Here is a 20,767-nt window from a genome sequence, read left to right as displayed (position 1 = left end):
TTCCACCCCGGCTTTAAATGGATCCTTAAAGATATTGGTGGTGGATTTGAATGTGCCCTTGAGCATGGGAAGGTAAGAAATAGACAGCTCTGTTTCGGGCAATGTCTTGAGGAGAAAGTCATCATCTTCCTATACATTTTGGAGCTTGATCTGGTGGTGTTGAGTAGCCCGCTGTATAGCTGTATGATAAACAGTAGTTGAATCTGGGGAAGACAGTTTTGCAGGGTATGGCCCACGATCTGGGTCATCTTGTGGGTTAACTATTTAATTCTCCCAAGGGTCATCGCCCTCGTGAGGCCTAAAAAGGCTCCTCATCTGGGTCCTGTGGGTAGCAGGGAGCACCCACCTAATCAGAGTACATGTCCTGGGTGTCAGGTGGTGGGGAGTGTTGGAGGTAAGGGAGGGTATAATGGAGGAAGTGTGAAAGACAGTGGTGAAAATAAGGTAGGGCAAGTAACCATATGTCTAACCCTCTTAGGGCTTGATGTTGCCAGAGGAGGAGACTGGATTTCTTCCTAAAAGGTGAGGCAATTATTTTATGAAATGGGAATGAGTCCCGGAGCCAGAGGCCTGGTGAGTATTGTGCAAGTGTCTGGATGAATGAAAATGTATTCTGCTTTTCATCAAGTACGTAATCTTTTCTTTAAAAGATCTAACACTCTGACCTCAGTGTTAGATGGGGCCAAAGCACCTACTTCAGGTATTGAGATGTTGTCTCAATGGCATCGACTTCGGCTCTGACCGGGGCTTGTCTACAGTGGGGCGCTGAGGTGGCAGTGGTTTCGGTGCTGTGTAAGGCTTTGGTGTCAAGTCAAGCTTCTCTGTACCTAGGCAGCAAGTTGGTGACAGAGCAGGATGAGGGTCGTGTCCTTCACACTGCTCGACATCGAGCACACCTCTGGAGGTGTGGACCGCCAATGTTTTTGCCTCTTTCGACATGGCTCTGGGCTTGATGCCCAACTCTGCCTCAGTCATTGGTTGCTTATGGACCTTGAGTTAAGCGCAGCTGCTGTTTGTGGTGCACGCTGGTGCCTGCTGTGGTGCTAGCTTGAGGAATTCGATCTCTTCTCGATGTCGGAGGTCTTGGAGAAGCAGGCCTCAAGTTCTTCCTGCACCTGGCCCAGTGAGATGTGGAAAGGCCTGGCCTCTTCCTCCTCTGTGCTGGCTAAACCTTCAGCGCTGAAAATGTCAGACCTCACCAATATCTCACCATGGTGGATCTTGTAGAGTGCCCACCTTCTCTCCCTCCTGTGTCTTGAGTATTTCTGCATCAGAAGGTGAGGCAAATATTGCAGCATGATTCTATGGCAGACATTCCAGACCTCGTGAGGATCAGATCAAGGATATTTCATGATGCATTTAGAACAGAACTAGAATGGAAGGCGTACCACAACTCAGTCCATTCTCAAGCAAAACCTAGACCGGCCTCAAAGGGGAACCAGCAAAGTCAAGGCTGTGGTATGACAGAGAGCATCAACTTGAAAAGTGAATTATGAAAATGTATTTTTCTTTATGCAAAGTTGCTGTTTCCATTGCTGGTTGGAAGAGGGAGCTATAGAACATGAAACGGAATCGAACAAAAATAATCTAGTGCATATAACGCTTCAACTTCGGAGCAACGCCTTAAACATCCAAGCCTGATGGCAGAAGAAAATAATGTGAGGTGTACTATGTCAGCTAATACATTCTGGAATAAGGGAGAAGTCCCAACAAGCCTTGTGACTGAAACTTCCTAGAAGAAAAACAAGTTGCAAATGTCCGGGCTAAATACTAGACAGCAGGAGCATGCAGAGCATGTGTATCTATAGCTACTATGCTACAAAAATATGACCTCCTGATAAAGCAGACACATTGAATTTAGACCTGGTTGAATCACTGAATATAGATTAACTTCCATCTTGTATGACCTGAAGAACTCAGTTGCTGCACATGGAGTCGCTGAAATAGTCAAACTCTATCTATCCACTGCATTTGAATTACAGACCGCCTACTATGAGCAAAAAGACTATGTGACATGGTGAATCCAGAAACAGGGACTCAACTGGATACGTCTATATCTCGAAGGCAGGGCCCAAACTGTCACATTACCTCTATTCATATATTCACCTGCCAGATCCCCCAGTGCCCCTGCATCGTCCAGCCTATTTTCAATGCATACCTGTCACCACTTCCTGGTCTCTTTCAAGGTTACATATACTGAGGACTCCCATGTCATCAAAAAAACTGGAAAATACATTAGGCAGCAAGATCTCTGGACTCAGAAAATGAACTTGCCAGCTAACAGTTGAGATTAAAGACATCTGTCTTCTCTCTTTCACCTCTTTCCTTCTTCAACAACTCGTCTTTCTCCTTTTCCCTCTTTCTTCATCCTTTCTTCTTCTCTCTTTACTTGTTAAATAGTGGCCACTTCTCTCCAAGGAAGCAGTGACAATGTATGGCTTTTGAAAGTGTGTTTGAGTTAATAACACATGCTCAGATAGAATATTTGGATGACTGCCCTAGAATCTGAGACAGAAACCAGCAAGATCTGGGCAAGGTTTGCTGGAGCGCAGCTGCCTCTGGTCCCTGGGGTAAAGGTGTGGTTCTACTTCTTTGCAAGTAATTGAGAGAACAGCATTTATGGCCTGAACTGGTCTTTCTTAGAACATATAACACTTCCTCCCATGCTGTCTTTGACAAACCTAACTAGGTTAGTGGCCTCACTTGCTGACTTGTTTACATGCTGAGTTTTTGACTCACCTTCTGTGACCCATCACTCACATCAAATAAGTACGTCATGATGGCCTGTGAAGAAAAAGCACAAGAAAACATCAGCTCTCCTTAGAGGCAAGATGGAATGTGTGTTTAAAGCTTGGCTTGCTGCAGCTGGAATGACAAAAGCAGTATCATAACAGTGGCTGTGAGCCAAGAAGCTTCTCTTATACTGTGCAAAGACAGTGACTGGAAATGGATGAGCTCCCCCAAAGGCAAAGCCAGAAGGAGAGAATCTGGGAACTGAGTGTCTGCTCCATTGTGCTACTAGGATGGGAATATTACTCAAAGGCTGCTCACAAACAGAACCAGGTGGATAGTCACTAACGTTGTCAAGGAAGTGGCCCAGGACAGCAAACAGGATTAGGGAAGCTGTCTCCGTTCAGTGCAAAAATAGTTATTGGGATCGAGAAAGTGATCCCTAGCAGTGCCAGGGCAGTGATGAGAGAAAAGTACCTTCAACATGGAGTGTCATGACAATTAGTAATCATGTTAAGCAGCTTTTGAGGGGGATATACAGCATGGCCTTGTAGCTAAAACATGCTTCTCCACGTGCCGATGTCTGGATGTGAAGTGAAACTTACCTAAAGGAGCAGCTCAACTCGTGGTATAGAACAACTTGCCTTATGTTCTCATATAGGCATAGAGCAGTATTTATATTTGGGATGGGGAGTACTTGCATGGGGTAGAGGAGTACATTAATCAGCAGCAGAGGAGCACCTTTGTCAGGGGATTAGGAGTAATCATGTCAGGGTTGGATAATTCTCATGTCAGGGTAGAAGAGTGTTCATGTTAGAAGTAGTAGAGTTACTACATCAGGGGTAAAGGAGGAGGCAGTACTCATTTCCGGGGTGCAGCAGTATCCATGGTACCTGTAGAGGCACAACCATGTCAGAGGAAAAGAGTATTCATGATATGAGTAGATGATTTCTCGCATTAGGAGTAGCGGTCTACGGTGGTCAGGTGTTGAGAAATACTCACACCAGACAGAGAGGAGTATTCAGAGTTACAAATGTACTCATATCAAGGGTAAATAAGTACTCACTCCAGGTGTAGAGGTATATTCATGTCAGGGGTATCGGTAAACTTATATCTGGGGTAGAGAAGGACTCGCACCAGGGGTCGAAGTATACCCACTTCAGGGGTATAGATGTACATATACCAGGGGCGGAAAAGTGCTCGCATCCTGGAAAAAGGTGCACTCACCTGAGGAGTATAGGTGTACTTAGTACAGTAGAGAAGTACTCACGTCTGTGTAGTTGTAGTCGCTGTTGGTGGCCAGGAAGACCTTGCCCACTTCTCTCATACGGCTCAGCAACAGAGGAGTCCGCTCCTAGAAAAGAGATAGCAGACACAAATCAAAGTCTGTCACGCGGTGCCCTCTTGTGGAGCAGGGTCGCCATGCAGCTCCCAACTGGATTCTTTGCTCAGAACCACTCTGACTGGAGGTCTGCAATGGCACAGTAGGGCAACACGACAGGGGCAGAATGCACATCAGCCTCACTACGATAGCGATGGTTGGTGGTCCCAACATGCTCAAGCACTACTACACAGAAAACCATGGGGAATGGATAAGAAGGCCTTCTTAGCCGGTGTACTGATTTGTTGCCAATGCATCCATGTTAAAGCTAGGCAATATGAACAAAACAAAGAAGTACTGGCAAAGCCAACGGGTATGGCTTTCATGTGATACATTCGTTGGTGATGCTAATGGCTGGCACTTGAGTCCTGACAAAACTATTGTTGTACAATCACCTAACGCAGTAAAAAGATACAAGAAAGAGTTGCTTTCTGTATGGAATGCAGTTATTGTAACATTGCATGTGATATACTGGATGTATTTGATAGATATTAAGCATTCTCTCGTGCACTGCAATGTCAGCACTCTATAGGAGGTAGAATGACACAACAAAGAGCCCATATCAAGTCCTGAGAGAGTGATACTCATCTTGGTGGACCGAAAGCCCACTCTGAGTATATTTTCAAGAATGTATTTATTTATGTATTTATTTATTCATTTATAAAGAGCACAGTCATCTCCGAAGGGATATCCCAGTGCTAGACTTAGAGCAGAAACAACCATGTCTTCAACAGCCTAATAGAAGTCAGAAGATCAAAGGTCAAGCATAAATAAAGTGGAAGAGCATTTCAGTGGTAAGCTGCTAAATGAGTAAAGGAGTGACCACCCACTCGAGATCCCTTGAATCCCCTACATTGAACGTAAGTCCAACTAGCAAATCAGAGGGCATGCACTGGCTTGTAAAAAACAACTTTGTCATTTAGGGCCACTGGTCCGGAATCACAAACTTCTTGGTGCACATGAGAAAGCAGTTTAGAGACAGCTCTCTTACGACCTGGTGGGCAATGAAGGGAATTTAGATAAGACGGAATCGAACTCCTAGTGGAAAGATTGCAAATCAATTGCACGACTGAATTCTAAATCAAAACTGATAATCAGCCATCCCAACATACAAGGTATTACCATAGCTTAATCTACTACTAATAAGTGCTTGCAGGATACTCCTGTGCCACTCCACCAGAATCCACTGGGATATCTTGCAAAAGGTCACTAGAAGAACACACACACAGCATTCACCTTATCTTGCATAAACAGTCATCAATCAGAAAACCCAAGTTTTTAATCATTTTTTTGCAATTGGTGGGTCCTGTTTTCTCTGCTGTGGCCATTCACCAGATTCCCTCTCAGCTCCATTTTTCTTGTATCAATGCAAATGATGAGCTGAGTATCATCAGGAAAGGAAGTAATCTCAACCCCCAAGCTTCAACAATACCTGCCAGAGGTGACACGTAGACACTGAAGAGGGTGGGGTTCAGGGACAGACCCTGAGGAACACCACAACTGGCCAACCTTGTCTTGGATTTAAAAGGAGGCAGTTACACAGACTGACATTTATTGCTAAAAAAAAGAGTGAAACCATTGTAAGGTGGTAGAATGCAAGTCATTTCATCCAGGCTTTGTAGCCATAAATGACAGGAAACCGTACTGAATGCAGCAGATAGGTCAAGGAGGATGAGAGCAGCAGATTTGCCCTCTGCAGCCAGGAGTCTGATGCTGTCCAACGCAGCCAATAAGGTGCATTCAGAGCTATTTTGGGCTCTGAAGCCAGTTTGAGAGGAATCCAGCAGGTTGTTATTTTCCAATTGAGAAATCTTACTGTTAATTAATTTCTCTAGAACCTTTGCCAAATAAAGAAGGAGAGAGATGAGGCGATAATTGGACAAATTGGACAATTCCGCTCCTGCTTTCTTCAATAATAGAACAAACACATGCTTCCACGTTGAAGGATACTCAGCTACCTTCAAGGATGTATTCAAAAGTACAGTTAGATAGAGACTAAGAATAAGGACAAGGCTGGGTAGCTAAAGTAAGGGCAAGGTCTTACTGAGAGCCAGACTTGACCTTAAACACAGTATCTTCCACCATCCCAATGGTTAACTCAGAAAACAATCCTCAGCTAGACAAAGACGAGGGTGAGGTCTAATGTCTGTATAAGAATTCCACTCAATAGAAGGCTGGGCTGCAAAGCCCGAACAGGCGGTCTCTATTACATCACAAAAAGAGATCGAATAATATATATATTGCAGAATGGAGCGCTGTCAAGCTACACGTTAGCAAGGTTTGGAAACCGTGATTGTCTTTTCACAACCTCCTAAGGGATCTGGGAAATGGGTAGCTCAGGAAAATAAACTGTATTGAACACATCTATGTCAGTAAAGGAGATGGATTTTCAAGGTCAGTCTGAGAAAGGAGGAAAATGAAAAATACAGCACTTGGGGCCAGATGTAGCAAGGGTTTTGCGAGTCGCAAACGGCGAAAAACGCCGTTTGCGACTCGCAAAAGCCACTTTGCTATGTTGAAATGCATTTTGCGAGTCGGATCCGACTCGCAAAATGCATTTCCGAATCGCAAATAGGAAGGGGTGTTCCCTTCCTATTTGCGATTCGCAATGGTATGCAATTCCATTTGTGACCGCGTATGCGGTCGCAAATGGAGTCGCAGTTACCATCCACTTGAAGTGGATGGTAACCCATTCGCAAACGGGAAGGGGTCCCCATGGGACCCCTTCCCCTTTGTGAATGGACCCCAAAACATTTTTTCAGGGCAGGGAGTGGTCCAAGGGACCACTCCCTGCCCTGAAAAAAACGAAACAAAAGGTTTCGGATTTTTGGAAATGCAGCTCGTTTTCCCTTAGGGAAAACGGGCTACATTTAAAAAAAAAAAAAAACTGCTTTATTTAAAAGCAGGTCGCTGACATGGAGGCCTGCTGACTACAGCAGGCCTCCATGTTAGCGAGTGCCCATAGTCGGTATGGGGCCGCAATTTGCGACCCACCTCATTAATATTAATGAGGTGGGTCTTTGCGACCCCATACCGACTCGCAGAAGGTGTCTGAGACACCTTTCTGCATGACATTTTGCGACTTGCAAATTGCGAGTCGCTAGTACTCGCAATTTGCAATTCGCAAAATGTCATTTTGCTACATCTGGCCCTTGATCCCCATCGGAAGCCACATCTGTTGGGTAAGGGCCTGCCAAGGATTACACACAGGGCTCACACACAGAGGTACAGCAGATTATACTGATCTAAATCCACTCACGTCTTTTACCACGTACTTCTGCAGGTCTTCGAGGGTTTTCTCCTTCATACAGCCCTGTTGAGGAAAGTACAGCAGAAAGGTGAACATCAGGTGTGTGTCATGGTTACCTCATCATTGCCCACTCAGGCACCAATGGTCCTTGGACATACGAGGCTCCCACCAGAAAGGGACACACCAGGACTCTCTCCTAAGGGCCACATTGCTGCAAGCTTGTGTTGACCCTCTACCTCCCCTAGACAGGAGCCCCTCAGCCGGGACTACTAGATGTCTACCACTTCACCAAAGTTTCATGGGCCTCGCCTCTGTGTCAGGTGACGCACCAAACATGCAGCCAGAGAGGCAGCTCTTCTCAGTTACAGGAGCAAGATGGTGGGCACTGAACACCAGCCACTCACAACATAAACACTGGTAAAACGGGATAATGCGATTAGTCAAGACAGGACCATGTGACCTATTCCTTTACCACCATGGGTGATGGTAAATTGTTTATGTAGTGGCTGACGCGTGTGACATGCTGAGATCACGTGTGGCATTATGAGTTTCCTGTGGTATAACACCTCGGATGTTTAACTCCTGCAATACATTTAGCGTGTGTCCTAAATCACTTTTGTGAAGGATGTTCCATACCTGTCAACATATTAGAAAAGGAAATAGGGAGATTGTAAAAAAACGTAATCGGAGAATGTATTTCCCACAGAGCCATCTATTGAAGTAGAGGCAATTTCAGGCGGGTCTATTCACATTTATGATGCTGCAGCCATTCTCTGAAGTGGAATGTGTAAGGCCAGAGCTATGGCATACCAATAGAGCTTTGGGTCATAATTCAACATAGGAACATGGATCCTACTCCCCTGTGTATGGGCATTAAAACAAACTCTTAATTAAGGTCCACAGGGTGACCGCCCAATAAGCCCCGGTGCCACTGCACCTGTTGAGCCTATAATAGACAAGCCTCTGAGCCAATTTAAGTATTGGATCCTTGAAATTACATCCCATAAGCTGGTAAGAGGGACCTGCTCATTCAGTTAATGGCTAGAAACGAGGGGCAAAGCTATAGATTTCGCAGCGGGTAAGCCCAAAGCTGTGAGGGGCCCTCTCCACCTCGATTGTTCGTATTTTTCAAAGCAATAGTGGGTTAAGTAGCCGAATTCTAAATCTTGCATTATGCACCCCCCCCCCCCCCACCCCCCCTCACACACACACACACACACACACACACCTCCTCCCCCGCAGCCTAGCTAGGCCACTGTTAGAAACGAACACGTATGAAGTTAGAATAACAACACACAGGCTGAGGATGGCATGAGACTGGCGATACGTCTTGCAAGTGACGTAAGATGACGTGTGAAGGAGTGGGTGACTACGTCTCAGGGAGCTCTCTTCCGTGTTACTGTCCGTATCTCTTGTCGCCAGCGCCCAGTGCTGAGGTTACCCGGCCAGGAGGGCCCAGGAGATAAGAAAGGCCGCGTGCTTCCCTTACCGAGTCGTGCACGTAGTCCATAGCGTCACGTACGTCTTGGAAGATGCTGCGGAAGGACATGAAGAGGTTTCCGTGCTTATAACCGGTCCCGCAGCTGCAAAAGAGCACAAGATGTTAGGTGGACCTGATTAAACACCGTCCATTAGAGTCATTAATGTTATTCCATACGGAAATACCTGCACTGGGAAGGAGGAGATGGTGTAATTAGAGAAATGTTGAGGTTGGACTACACAGTGTAACAGGGACGAAAACTACCCCAGGCACGGTAAGAAAGTGTAAGGGGTAAACAGCGTGTACGGAAAACTCTGGGCAGAATGAGAGCTTACATGAGTGAAGGTATGGTGGAGGGGAGGTTCGCCGGGCAGAATGAGTGTGTAATAGGCAGTGTATCGTGAATTAAAGAACGCTTAATTTGAGCCAGGAGTTGCAGGTGGGTCCCACAGATACTAATTTTAGGGGACCAGCACGATGGAAAACAGTGACAAAGGGAAAGTGCAGGGATGAAAAAGATCCTGCTGGAATGAGATACATGGGCAGAGTGTGTCTGGTTACTGATGGAGGATGCATGAGGTGGAATGAAGACTAGACAGCCTTGACATTTGGCAAACCCGACATGTGGCAGTGCCATCTGGGGCCTTCTGGAAAAACCTTGGGCCACAGCACTTATTCTTTTACAAATTAAGCACTAAAAGGAAACCACCTGGGGGCAGCACGAGAGAGTGCAAGGGGAAAGGTATTGTGAAGGAAGCCACCTTCAGTCAGGATGAGGGAGTGTAAGAGGGGAGGTGTTCTGAAGGAAACCACCTGCAGGTAGAGTAAGAGTGTAAGAGGGACGGTACAGTGAAGGAATCATCCTCTGAGCAGGATGAGTGAGTGTATTGAGGGATGGTATAGGGAAGGAAAGGAATATTAGAGGGAACATAATGTGAAGGAAACCACCTCGAGATAGAATGAGAGAGTGTAAGAGGAAAGGTTTGTGAAGGAAACTAACTCTAGTCTGGATGAGGGAGTGTAAAAGGGAAAGTATTGTGAAGGAAATCACCTCGACACAGAAGGTTCCCACCTCGGAAAGGAAGAGTGTAGAGGAAAGATATTTTGAAAGTAATCTCCTCGAGACAGGACGAGAGAGTGTAAGAGAGAAGATATTTTTAAAGAAACCAGTTCGAGACAGAATGAGAGAGTAAAAGAGAAGAAAAGGCAGTAAAATCCCCCTGGAAAGAACTAAGCAGCATACGAAGGTATTGGGTCGAAGACTTCCCCTCTGGACAAGATCACACATCCACACAATGTTACTTGGAAGATATTAAGCAGGAAATGTTGCCTGTGAACTAGTTGATGTGTGTAAGAGGGAAGACAATAGACAGGAAGCTCCCTCAGTGGATGAGATCTCTTAGTGGAGTTTTATGTAACCCCATTGGTGGTATTTATGTTGTGTTAAACATTTGCAGCTTTTATAGTGCATAGCTTGCCATTAAAAGGGCGTTGTAGCACTTTTGACTATGTGGTGCTAACGTTGGACCTGGTTTTGAGATTTATATTGTAAACCAGAGTCAGAATCGACTTGGGATAGTTGAGGAGCACAGATCATGCCCCAAAGATCAGTCAAGTGTCTACGGACTTCAGGCGGGCATTTCTTGCAATGGCACAAAGTTAACAGGAGCATACTGAACATTCACGCAAGGGTGGAGCTGATAAAGTACAAGGAAGAGAGAGGAGTGTGTGTGTGTCTGTGTGTATGTGTGTGGATAAAGGGCCCCACTAGAGTCACAGGTCCACCCAGGCCCTGCTTCCGTAGGCTTAGGTCCTGACTGCAACTACAGATTCTCAATATCTCCAAAATCATAAAGTCTAGTACCAGAATTCCAGTAAATCTGGAATTGAAGTGAACTCCTGCAAACAAAAAAGCCAGATTCCTTGCTCGGGTTGTGAAGGGTGAGTGCCACTTCGTCCATCCGAGGCTAAGCAAAAGGGAATTCAATCACTCCACCATCACCACTCTTACTGTTGCAGACCAAGTTCAGCTCCATGTCCCAGATGACACGCGGGGGGCTTGTTCCACCTATCTAGCCATACAGGGAGGACAGACCTAAGTCTGTTGCGGATGCCCTCCATGCTCATTTTCCCCATTAACTGTGTCTTTTGCAGGTGTTGCAGGAATCCAGTCACTTTTCCTTGGCAGGTAGACTCTAGCTCCTTGTGCAGGCTGCCCTTTCCATAGGTCACATGAGTGAGGCATCTGGCTGGCATCTCAGAATTAAGCCCAGTATGGATGAAGATTGTCAAACAAGTAGAACGTCTACTACTGGCCTGCTGTCTTCTTGGTCTTACTCTTGTGAGCAGGCTTCTTCGATGTTTAGTTGATGATGAATTAATTACTGGTACTGGTCATGAGGTCCAGCACATGCAACTCTCAACTGGCCTAGGTTCAATTCTGACTGGCAATATATGTGATGAATTGATCTTATGAAACATATGGGTGATTGTGTTTCAGCCACTCTAGATGAAAGCAATCAACCGGTCATTGTGCCCGTTCACCAGGTGCTTCGGTATTTGTTGAAAGGGATAGGAAAGGCGTACATGCAGACTGGTATTTGTAAGGTGGATGTAGCCAGCCTACACAAAGAAAACTACCATCTTCCTCAGAACACACACTAGGTCCCAATGTACCACTCAAGCCCACCCATGAACCTCACGCCCCATTAGCATTCATACATATAATCTACATGCATGTCAAAGGGACTCCAGTTATTGGCCCTTTACTGGGTAGAACCAGCGGGCAGACTCCCCAAAGGCGAACATGTGAAAAGGCCAGTGCCCTGAACTAGATTCACTCTGCGAGTATCCCCACTCACTGCACAGCTTCACTGAGAGGGTAGAAGCCAACCTCACTCCAAAGAGGGAAATACTTTGCATGTCTAGGTCATCTGATGTTAACAAAGTCAAAAATTAGATGTGGCAACTCCAGTGGGTTCTCATGGGTATCAAGTTTAGTTCAGAAAAAAACACAGGGTAAGAAAACATTATAGGCTAGGATATGATATGTTATGTGTATTGTTGTAGTGCCTTATCACCTGTCAGGGTACCTTGGTGCTTTGCTGCTTCATGGACAAACATTGGGGGCCTTTTTAAAGTACCAGATCATCAGCTTCTTGTGGAATTCAAGGACAGGACAGTGTTGCTCAGCAATCCAGTCAACTTTCATCAAAGCTTACAGTCAAGGTAAATATTGAGCCAGGGAACTGGCTTCTGCTCAAACATCTCCAGTGTGTAAGAGCATGTACACAGAGCCTGTAATCCTCTGCCTCACTTTAAATACATTCTGAAGGTGAAGAGAATGGACCGAGAAGGTGCTCCATGGTGTTAAGAGACACATGGTTTAAGGTTTGAGGGGATGGGCGGGGAATCCGCTCTCCATTCCTCTGGGCAGTTCAGTGTCACAGATGAGGCACTAGACCGTGGTTCTGTAAGACCATTCAAGAGGTATTCTTATTCACTGTTAATACCCTAGAGAGTTAGGTCCTAGTGTTTCTGTCACATAAGGATACACGCTTCTCACAGTATTCTGGGCATTTGGCTTATTAATAATCTTAAAGTCTTACTTGACATATCTGGGGCAATTTGAGAAGAAATCCACCAAGCAGGCATAAAGATAGGTTTCTGGAAAGACAAAACAAGAGAACAATGCTGATTAAACACATATCCAATCCCTTTCCAATACAAAGAAATATACTTGCACCTAATATTAAGATTACAGAAAACATGTTATAAAGTAAGATAATTGCAAGATGCCTGTGCAACTCTGCCTGAAACCAAGAGAGAGTGAAAGCTGTTTATGTCATTGCGTTTGATACCCAAAATATGGGGAGCGGTGTTTGCTATCCTGTCTGATCACTGAGATGGAAAGCTGAGCGTCATCCTGCCCACCATTTGAGAGAGAGGCAGATCTGTGTTGTCATTATGTCAAGCACCTGAGAGAGATGGGGGCAGTGTGAGTTAGTTTGTGTGTTTGTGTTTGTCATCCCGTCCAACACCTGAGAGAGGAGGAGGTGAGTGAACTATGTCCGACATCTGAGAGAAAGAGGGCCAATTGTGTGTGGCGTGTGTGTGTGGTGTGCGCGTGCGCGCACCATGCTGCTAGACACTTTGGGAGGAGGGCGCTGTTTGTATCATCCTGTCCGACACCTGTGAGAGATGGGAGCTGTGTTTGTCATCCCGTCTGACACCTGAGAGAGGAGGACCTAAGTGAGTAATGTCCGGCACCTGAGAGGCTCAATTGTGTGTGGCGTGTGTGGGGTGTCTGCGCGTGTGTGCCATGCTGCTCGACACTTTGGGGGGAGGGAGGAGGGAGCTCTTCGTATCATCCTGTCCGACACCTGAGAGAGAGAGAGAGCTGTGTTCAGTGCTTAATTTGTGCTTGTTGTTTCCGGTGCTGAGCACTGGCACTTATTTTTGAAGGCCGGCGCTTACTCTTCTGCCTCAAGCATTTGCTGCAAGCAAAAGACACATATGGGAAAGACGGAGGAAGAGAAAAACGAAAAAGCGTCACAATGGGAGAAAGCAGAAAGCTGCTAGAGTGAGCTGAAGGGGCAGGGAGTGGCTTTCAATGTACTGAAGAGGCCCGAGACGGCTTCAGGATTACGCTGCCTCAGTATCCCGTGTTCGTACATTTAATTGCAGGAGCTGCGTGTATCAGAGAAGAGCTCTGAGCACTGGCACGTTTTTATTTACAAATTAAGCACTGGCTGTGTTAGTCAACATGTCAGACACCTGAAGGAAATAGGGAGAGAGATGTGTTTGGGTGTCAACTTGCACAGTACCTGAAAGGGAGAGAGCTGTGAGCATCACCGTGTCTGACACAAAAGGAGAGGTGTGTGTGTCTCAACCTGTCTGACACTTGAGAGACAGCTGTTTGCATCAATTTGTCTGACATCTTGGAGAGGCACCCAACAGATATGTTTGCAACATAGTATTTGAAGCCTGGGAGTAGATCCGTCCTTCCACATATCTACAAGAGTCTGACTGGTGTGCAGACCATCCTGTAGATATGTTGGTGGTAAATATTTTTGGGTCAGTATTTTGTCGATTTACCTTTTAGGCATAGAAGATCAATATTTTGATCACAGATATTTTGACCTTGATACACTTGTAGGTTGATATTTTTGCTGTCGATATTTAGAACTACAACCCTCTATCTGGGCAGTAGTGCAAATCAGAGAAGTAAAAGAGTTCCAGAAGTCTAAACCACTGGCGTAACAAAGGCCCCCGCAGCCCCTGCGATGGTGAGGGGACTCACTTCCAGAGGGCCCACTCCACACAGTACACTGTGCACAGGCGGTGGGCACTTGGCCTGAGAGCTCCCGATTGGGCGAGGGATGGGGCCCCTCCCTGTGCTTTGCAGCCCCCCTCCTCAAGTTTCATTACGCCACTGGTCTATACTTTGTCCAGTTACCAGCCAAGCATTGACCTGAGGAGCTGAAGAACCAGGGGTCCTGCATGGGCAGCCTATCAGCGTGTACGGGCCCAAATAAACTTGCCTTTAGCTTAGGTACCCCACAGTGAGTCAAAACTTTGAGAGAGAAAGGTCTGTTGCTGGGTGGGCATTCATTAATTGTTAAGCTTGGTACTGCAGTGGGACCTCAAGCTGTGAACAGGCCAGATAATAAAAAAAAGAGGAGATTGGTCTGCTTCCATTCAGTGATGAGGCTCTCTAGCGTGCGACTGCTCCAACATGTTCCAGGTGTAGTAGTGCAGAGCAGACCAAAGGCCTACCCTGGAGGATCCAGGACCTGAACTTCCAGCCTACAAAGCATTGCGTCTGCTGAGGCATAGTTTGCTGAAGTCTCTGCCTGTTTTAATTGCCAGCAGTGGGTCCAGGTGACAGGTGCCTGAGGAATCTAGTGTGGACGTCAGAACTGTGCTGTGGCGAGCTGAATCGTGAGATTAAAATGTAATGAAGGATGGAGTATCTGGATTGGTCTCATCCACTGGTAATTACTCTAGGCACATTTCAGTCCATCATTTTTTGCATTCAGTGCTACTGCAGACTAACCATTTTCCATCATCATGTTGTTCTGTTTTTTGGGCTAAGTGATGTAGGAATTGTCAGAAATGGGTTGTGAATTTACCAGGCAGCTCATATTCAGGCTGCACCACTTTGTTCATATCCAACAGGGCTGAAATATTTGAGTTTGGCTTTGGTCCTATTTAGACGCGATGTAGTCTAGCAGTTTGCACTCCTCCTTTGGGGCATGTTGGAGTTAATTTGTATAAGGTTGTTCCCCTGTGTAATGGCACAGATGAGTTCAAAATGACGGAATTAAGTGCATTCTGAGCAAAAACAGCAGGTAAGATTACTTCAGGCATTTTCACCCAATTAGATCATCAAAGAGAGATGATGAGAAAAAGCACAAGCAATCACCATTCTGTTGATATCCGTAAAAAGAAAGATTACACCTTGCAAGACCTCCTCCTAGAATATCCTCAACAGCCTTCTTTACTGCAGTTATTCAGTCTCCATGCAGATTTCCAGAGTGAGCAATTCACCACTTCAAATATTCCTCTAGACATTTCGTCAAAATACATTTTGCTCTTAAATTCGAACCTTGAAACAGAAAATGCTCTGTATGAGACATCTGGACCATGATTTCCGGTGATATGTGGTCCCTTTAAAACATCTGCAGCAGTAATTGAAATACCAGGAAAAGAGAAGCTTGTTAAAACATAAGTCCATGAGAGGGCCGTGTAGGACAGACCCATCAGGAATCATGAGACACAAAGCAGAGAGCTGCTTGAGATATCCATGACAAGAGTCCAGCGTTACAGCACAGAGGGAGCTTTGCATAATCTCTAATGCTTGGCCCTGGGAAGGATATTTTGTTACAAAATGTTCAAAATGTATTTTAAGTTCCAAACAATTTTGCTCAAAGGTGTTTTCAGTCGGTAAATAAATTGATGTGTGTATGTGACATTGATAGCAAGAAGTTAGAGTCATTGTGGGAGGGATATGCCTCAGTAGAGAGCTGTGAACAGTTATAGCAGTAATGCATTAGATTTCTGTGTGAAACAGTCATAGCAGAATTCTTAAGTCTCAAAACAGAGACATCCATGTGACTTTCATAGTAAGAGTGTGGGGCTGCAGGATAGAAGGAGCTTTGTGTAAGGTATGCCTAGAAGGAGAGGTAGACCTGGAACAGCAAGAAGTGTGTGCCATCGCAGTAGCCTACAACGCAAAAACAGAGTGCTAGCACTGTGTGTTGTAGCTACAGCTGGATTTATGGGATATTGAACTGAAGGACATAGAGAAGGCAACAACCCACCTTGCCGAGGAATCACAGCTTCCCTAGAGAGTCAGTGTAGATTCTTGGGTATCATTTATCAAATCCAACTTCTGGGCCCCAGAAGCCCCAAACTTACCTGACATATTGAAGAGGGTGTTGAGAATGTGGAACCTCTTGGTGTCGTCCCTCTGGATGAACTTGTTTGGGTAGCTCTCCCAGATTTCTGATCTGAAATGGAAGAGTGAAATTCACCCTGTAGTATCTGGTGCAAAACCTTTCCCCCAGATGTTTCCCATGAGCAACTGACGAGAACTTAATTTATAGATGTTGGAAAATGGTTTACATGTAGGTGATGTTGGAGACTTAGGTTTTGATAACACTGAAGTGCCTTTATCGATCTGGACACAGTGTAGGTGGACCCAGTACAGGCAGTTAGAAGGGTGAATTAAATCATTGGAGATTGTCTTCTACCTTCACCCTGGCAAGGAGAAATCTGATTCCTTCAAACAGAGATCTGACATTCACATCTCATGTTCCCTTACAGTCACCCCTATTTATCTCCACTGTACATGCTGAGGCTTTCGCGAAGAGTCTAATGATATAGAAAGAGTCCTACACCACTTCATACTCAAAAACATAAAGTGCTTCAAGGACTTGCCTTTGCCTAAAATATTAATCTCACTAAATTAAAACTCCAAAAGGGAACGAAAAACTGTCTAATGAAATTAAATGACCATTTGTAAAGCCTGCTAAACACACGAGTCACTTTTGAGGACAAATTGTGCTTAATTTATCTGAAGGAACCTTTTTCTAATTTGTCACAATTTACAGCAATGACCCATTTTCCACGCAAAGCCTACATTCCAGGCGGCTTGTTGTGAGGGTGGTGATATAGCATAGCATCACGGCTGTCCCGACTGACCACTCTAAAATGGCAATAACTGCTGCATGGCACCCTCTATTGAAAAACATGACGAGTTTTGAAAGTGGAGCCTCTCTAACTGTTAAATTATCCACAAAAGACCCCTTGTCAGCCAGACCCAGCCGGTATTATCATGTAAATGATTATGCCAGTTTGGTGCCATTCTTCTAACTAGACACCAAGTATGAATTTTAATAGCGGTGGCAAGATCTGGCCCTGGCAAGCAACTAAGGTTTACTTTTTGTTTTACAAAAATATGAAATAAGCATTAAACCTTTAAACGTATTCAAAAGTAAAAACGCCACTGTTGAAAGGTAGAGTGCATATCTTTAAAGAACAAGTTAAAAATGACCGATCGCAAATATAAATTAAACAAAACACGAAATGAAAATGAAAGAAGATAGCGTCCCACCAGCCTTGGCACTAAAGTAGATTACTTTTTAGGTAAGTTTGCATATATGAACAAACAAAATGCCTTCAATCAAAATGAAGAGAGTTAGTAAATGAATTTTGCTGACCCCTTGTCCCATGCTGCATGCTATGATGCGCGGAAGCAAAATTAAAGTGACATTTGAAAACAAGGGAAAAAAAAGGCTGTTCAAAACCTCCTCTATATATAGATCTACTTAATGTATTTATATTATTATTTATTGGAAAACGAGAGGTGGGCGAGACAGGTAAATCTTACTCTAGATCATATCGAAAAATGGTTTGGGGCTTTTTAAACCCACACTATCAAATCTTTAATATGTATTTGAAGAGGCGAACTTGCAATCTTACGAGTAACAAAAGAACAGAAAAGTGAATCTTTAGCATTATGGAATACTACTAGTGAGGTACAGTGCTGAACTCTGTCCACTGTGGCCTCTTCCTGGATCCTGTGAGCCCAGCATATGCAGGTCCAGATGTAAGAAACCAATAAATCGGAGTTCAAGTTACAAGAATATCTCCAAAACAAATGCAAGTTTTGCATATGAATGTTTCCCATTAACCAATACCCTATTAACCCTACGCATGAAACAGCCATAATGTGTTCTTCCTACCCTCCTCTCACTGTCATAAAGTCATCTTAGATTCACTCAATGGTAAAGGTTTGGAGCTGTAGTATATAATATGATATTCAAAATCTTTTTATTCCATGCAATGATTCTAGCCAAATGTTTCATTCTGATCCGCTCAAGAGAATGGAGATGGAGAGATCTTGCCACAAAGTAAATCTCTGTTACCAAAAACCAGTTAGGGGCCAGAGAAGGATGTGAGCAAACAAAGCCACATAGCAGATATTTGACGAAAGTAAGGTTGTAGCCATCTGCAGCGGTTTTCTTGATGGTCATTTTGAGGGCCACTCACACACATTCTCAACGCAGTTAGGGCTCATTAACCAACAGTGGCTACCATGGATAAGGTTCTATGACCCAGGTCTGCTGAAAAGACATTCTCATGTCATCTTACATCTCAATGGTGATTTGTACTAATTGATGTGGTGCACTCCACAAAGCTCAACAATGGATGTGTACAGAGCGGTATGATTGTACCAAGGCCCACAGAAACTGGTGTGGAGATCGTCTGCATGCACACAAGTGCTAAGCATTGTTAGATTTTTTTAACCGTAAATTAAGGAAGGAGGCGATCTCAATGGACACCAGGTTGGTAATTCATTTATGGATGGCAAATCGCTGATCACCTGGAAGAAGCTGAGGGCTTTGTGGATAGGGTTATATTTTGTGGCTATACTTGCAACACTGACACTGTGAACAGCTAGGAAAACTCCTGAAAAGCTCACACGCCTGGGAATGGTGTTTCCAAAACAGAATATTTTCAACCTTATAAATCTAATGTTGGATGTAACTTTAGGTCACATAGATCAAAAAAAGAACACTTATCTTGTAGAACAGTGGTTCCCAATCTTTTGACTTCTGTGGACCCCCACATAATCATTACTGAACCAAGGAACCCCCACTGAATCATTATTGGAATCCTGGGAACTCCCACTGAGTAATTACTGGATGCCGGGGACCCCGGACTAAACACTGTTGATGATTTGAAATGCAGAACAATACACAAAAAATACCGAAACAAGCATTCATCAAACACATCTTATTTAATATAAATACAAAAAAATGAAAAAAATAATTTTAATAGGAAGGTTGGAGCTTTTCTAAATTTAATTGAAGCCACTCATCGCCTATACTATAATCTGTTTGATGCACCTGCACTGCTTCCTCGAATCAATCTGAGAATACTAATTTAATTTTTTGCCTCTAATTTCAAATTCCTTCACATTTACAATATGTTTTAAAATTTTCAACTGTACATTTTGCCACTTTATTTATCGGTTAATATTATTTAATTTTCTAAGCAGTCGCTGACCCCCTGAGGAGACTCTGTGGACCCCCAGGGGTCCCTGGAACCACAAGTTGGGAACCACTGTTGTAGAAGATACAAACTCCTGTATCATGGAAGTAGTCCCAGCACAGAAATCTGTGAAGGCCCAGACAAGAATGGCCAACTAAACCAGCCATGTGCTCACATTAACTGACCAATGGGTCTCCCAAAAAAATGAAAAAGATGAAAACCCAATCCCCTGGGACTGACACGTTTCTTGTATTTATTGTTGCAGATCACAAGCCTCTGAATGCCATTTTTAGACACTTTAGCCCACACAGAGTTACCCAGAAGTGCAGACAGAAATGTGGATGCCTCAAGCACAGAGCCTTGCTTTTGAAGAGGTGTACAGACCAGGATTGGACGACCTTACCGATTGTGCAGGCATCTTCAAGCAGCAACTCCATTTGAGAGGTAGGGGTACAGTATTACGGATTCACTCCTCAAAACGCGATGTCCTTGAAGAAATCAAGGAGGGAGTGCAGGAAGAGAGCTTCATTCAGCTTGTATGTGAGATTGATTAAAATTCTGGCACAGCGCAGAAATCACACACTAGAAGCATCTACCTATCCTAGAGACCTCTGCTCTGTGTGAAGCTAGACTCTTAATCCCCAGAAACCTTACAAGATGTTTTCTGGCACTTGCTCAGAAATGGTCCAGGGTAGTACTTATACTATGCTAACTCAGATTTTACATATATTTTATTAATTTTAATTTTACATTGTCTGCATTTTAACCTGGTGGTGCATCTGCAAGCGTCCCATCGTCCCTGGTTCAGATATGCATGTGCAGGGTGGGGGTGCTATGTTTGTGCCTGCGGGCCAAGAAATTGAGAGCAAACTATACGTACTCAAGCGAGCATGTGCGCAGCAGTGATGGCTCTATAAGGAGATCACAAAGGGCAGTCTAAACATGAGGTGCAGATTTTGTCAGCGAAAAACCCAAATTTCTCAATTCCCTGTAAATTTGCGAAATTTGCTGCAGGTAGCTGGAAAGCTTCAGAATTCCCTGGACATTTGTTATCTCTGCCTCAGATTCTAGGTAGAACGACGGCCTGAAAAACCATAAGCAACGAAAGGGTATGACCAAGCAGGCAGTACTATAGCAGATGTTACAAATATATTCTAGAAAGACGGACTAGCGCTATCTTAGGTACTAACTCATTGTAATCGCAGCTGAGATGGAAGATGGGCCGACTCCTAAAATGTGTTGTCCTGGTATTTGTATATAAAGCCTCCTAGCCTCAGGAAAGATAAGAAACGTTAATATACGTTTGCACTGTTGATTCATCAGATTTCTAGATTTTCTTCAGAGCTTTGACCGGTTTCCCTGC

The 20,767-nt window shown here is 44.5% G+C and overlaps 1 protein-coding gene across 2 annotated transcripts in view; it reads right to left on the bottom strand.

Moving 5' to 3' along the window:
- LOC138266018 (cytosolic purine 5'-nucleotidase-like) overlaps window positions 1-20,767 on the bottom strand; it is a 289,639-nt gene that overhangs the window by 53,417 nt on the left and 215,455 nt on the right. For both annotated transcript variants that reach the window (XM_069214326.1, XM_069214325.1), the window contains 6 exons: window positions 16,264-16,355; window positions 12,450-12,507; window positions 8,851-8,944; window positions 7,371-7,424; window positions 4,001-4,084; window positions 2,740-2,784 (listed from right to left, as the gene is read on the bottom strand). In XM_069214326.1, coding sequence (XP_069070427.1) covers window positions 2,740-2,784; window positions 4,001-4,084; window positions 7,371-7,424; window positions 8,851-8,944; window positions 12,450-12,507; window positions 16,264-16,355 — 427 coding nt within the window. The remainder of the gene's footprint in view (window positions 1-2,739; window positions 2,785-4,000; window positions 4,085-7,370; window positions 7,425-8,850; window positions 8,945-12,449; window positions 12,508-16,263; window positions 16,356-20,767) is intronic.

This window comes from Pleurodeles waltl, chromosome 11, assembly GCF_031143425.1.
Source record: "Pleurodeles waltl isolate 20211129_DDA chromosome 11, aPleWal1.hap1.20221129, whole genome shotgun sequence".
In the NCBI taxonomy this organism is placed as follows: domain Eukaryota; kingdom Metazoa; phylum Chordata; class Amphibia; order Caudata; family Salamandridae; genus Pleurodeles; species Pleurodeles waltl.
Note: the sequence above shows the minus strand (reverse complement) of the source record. Positions and strands in the feature narration are given on the sequence as shown.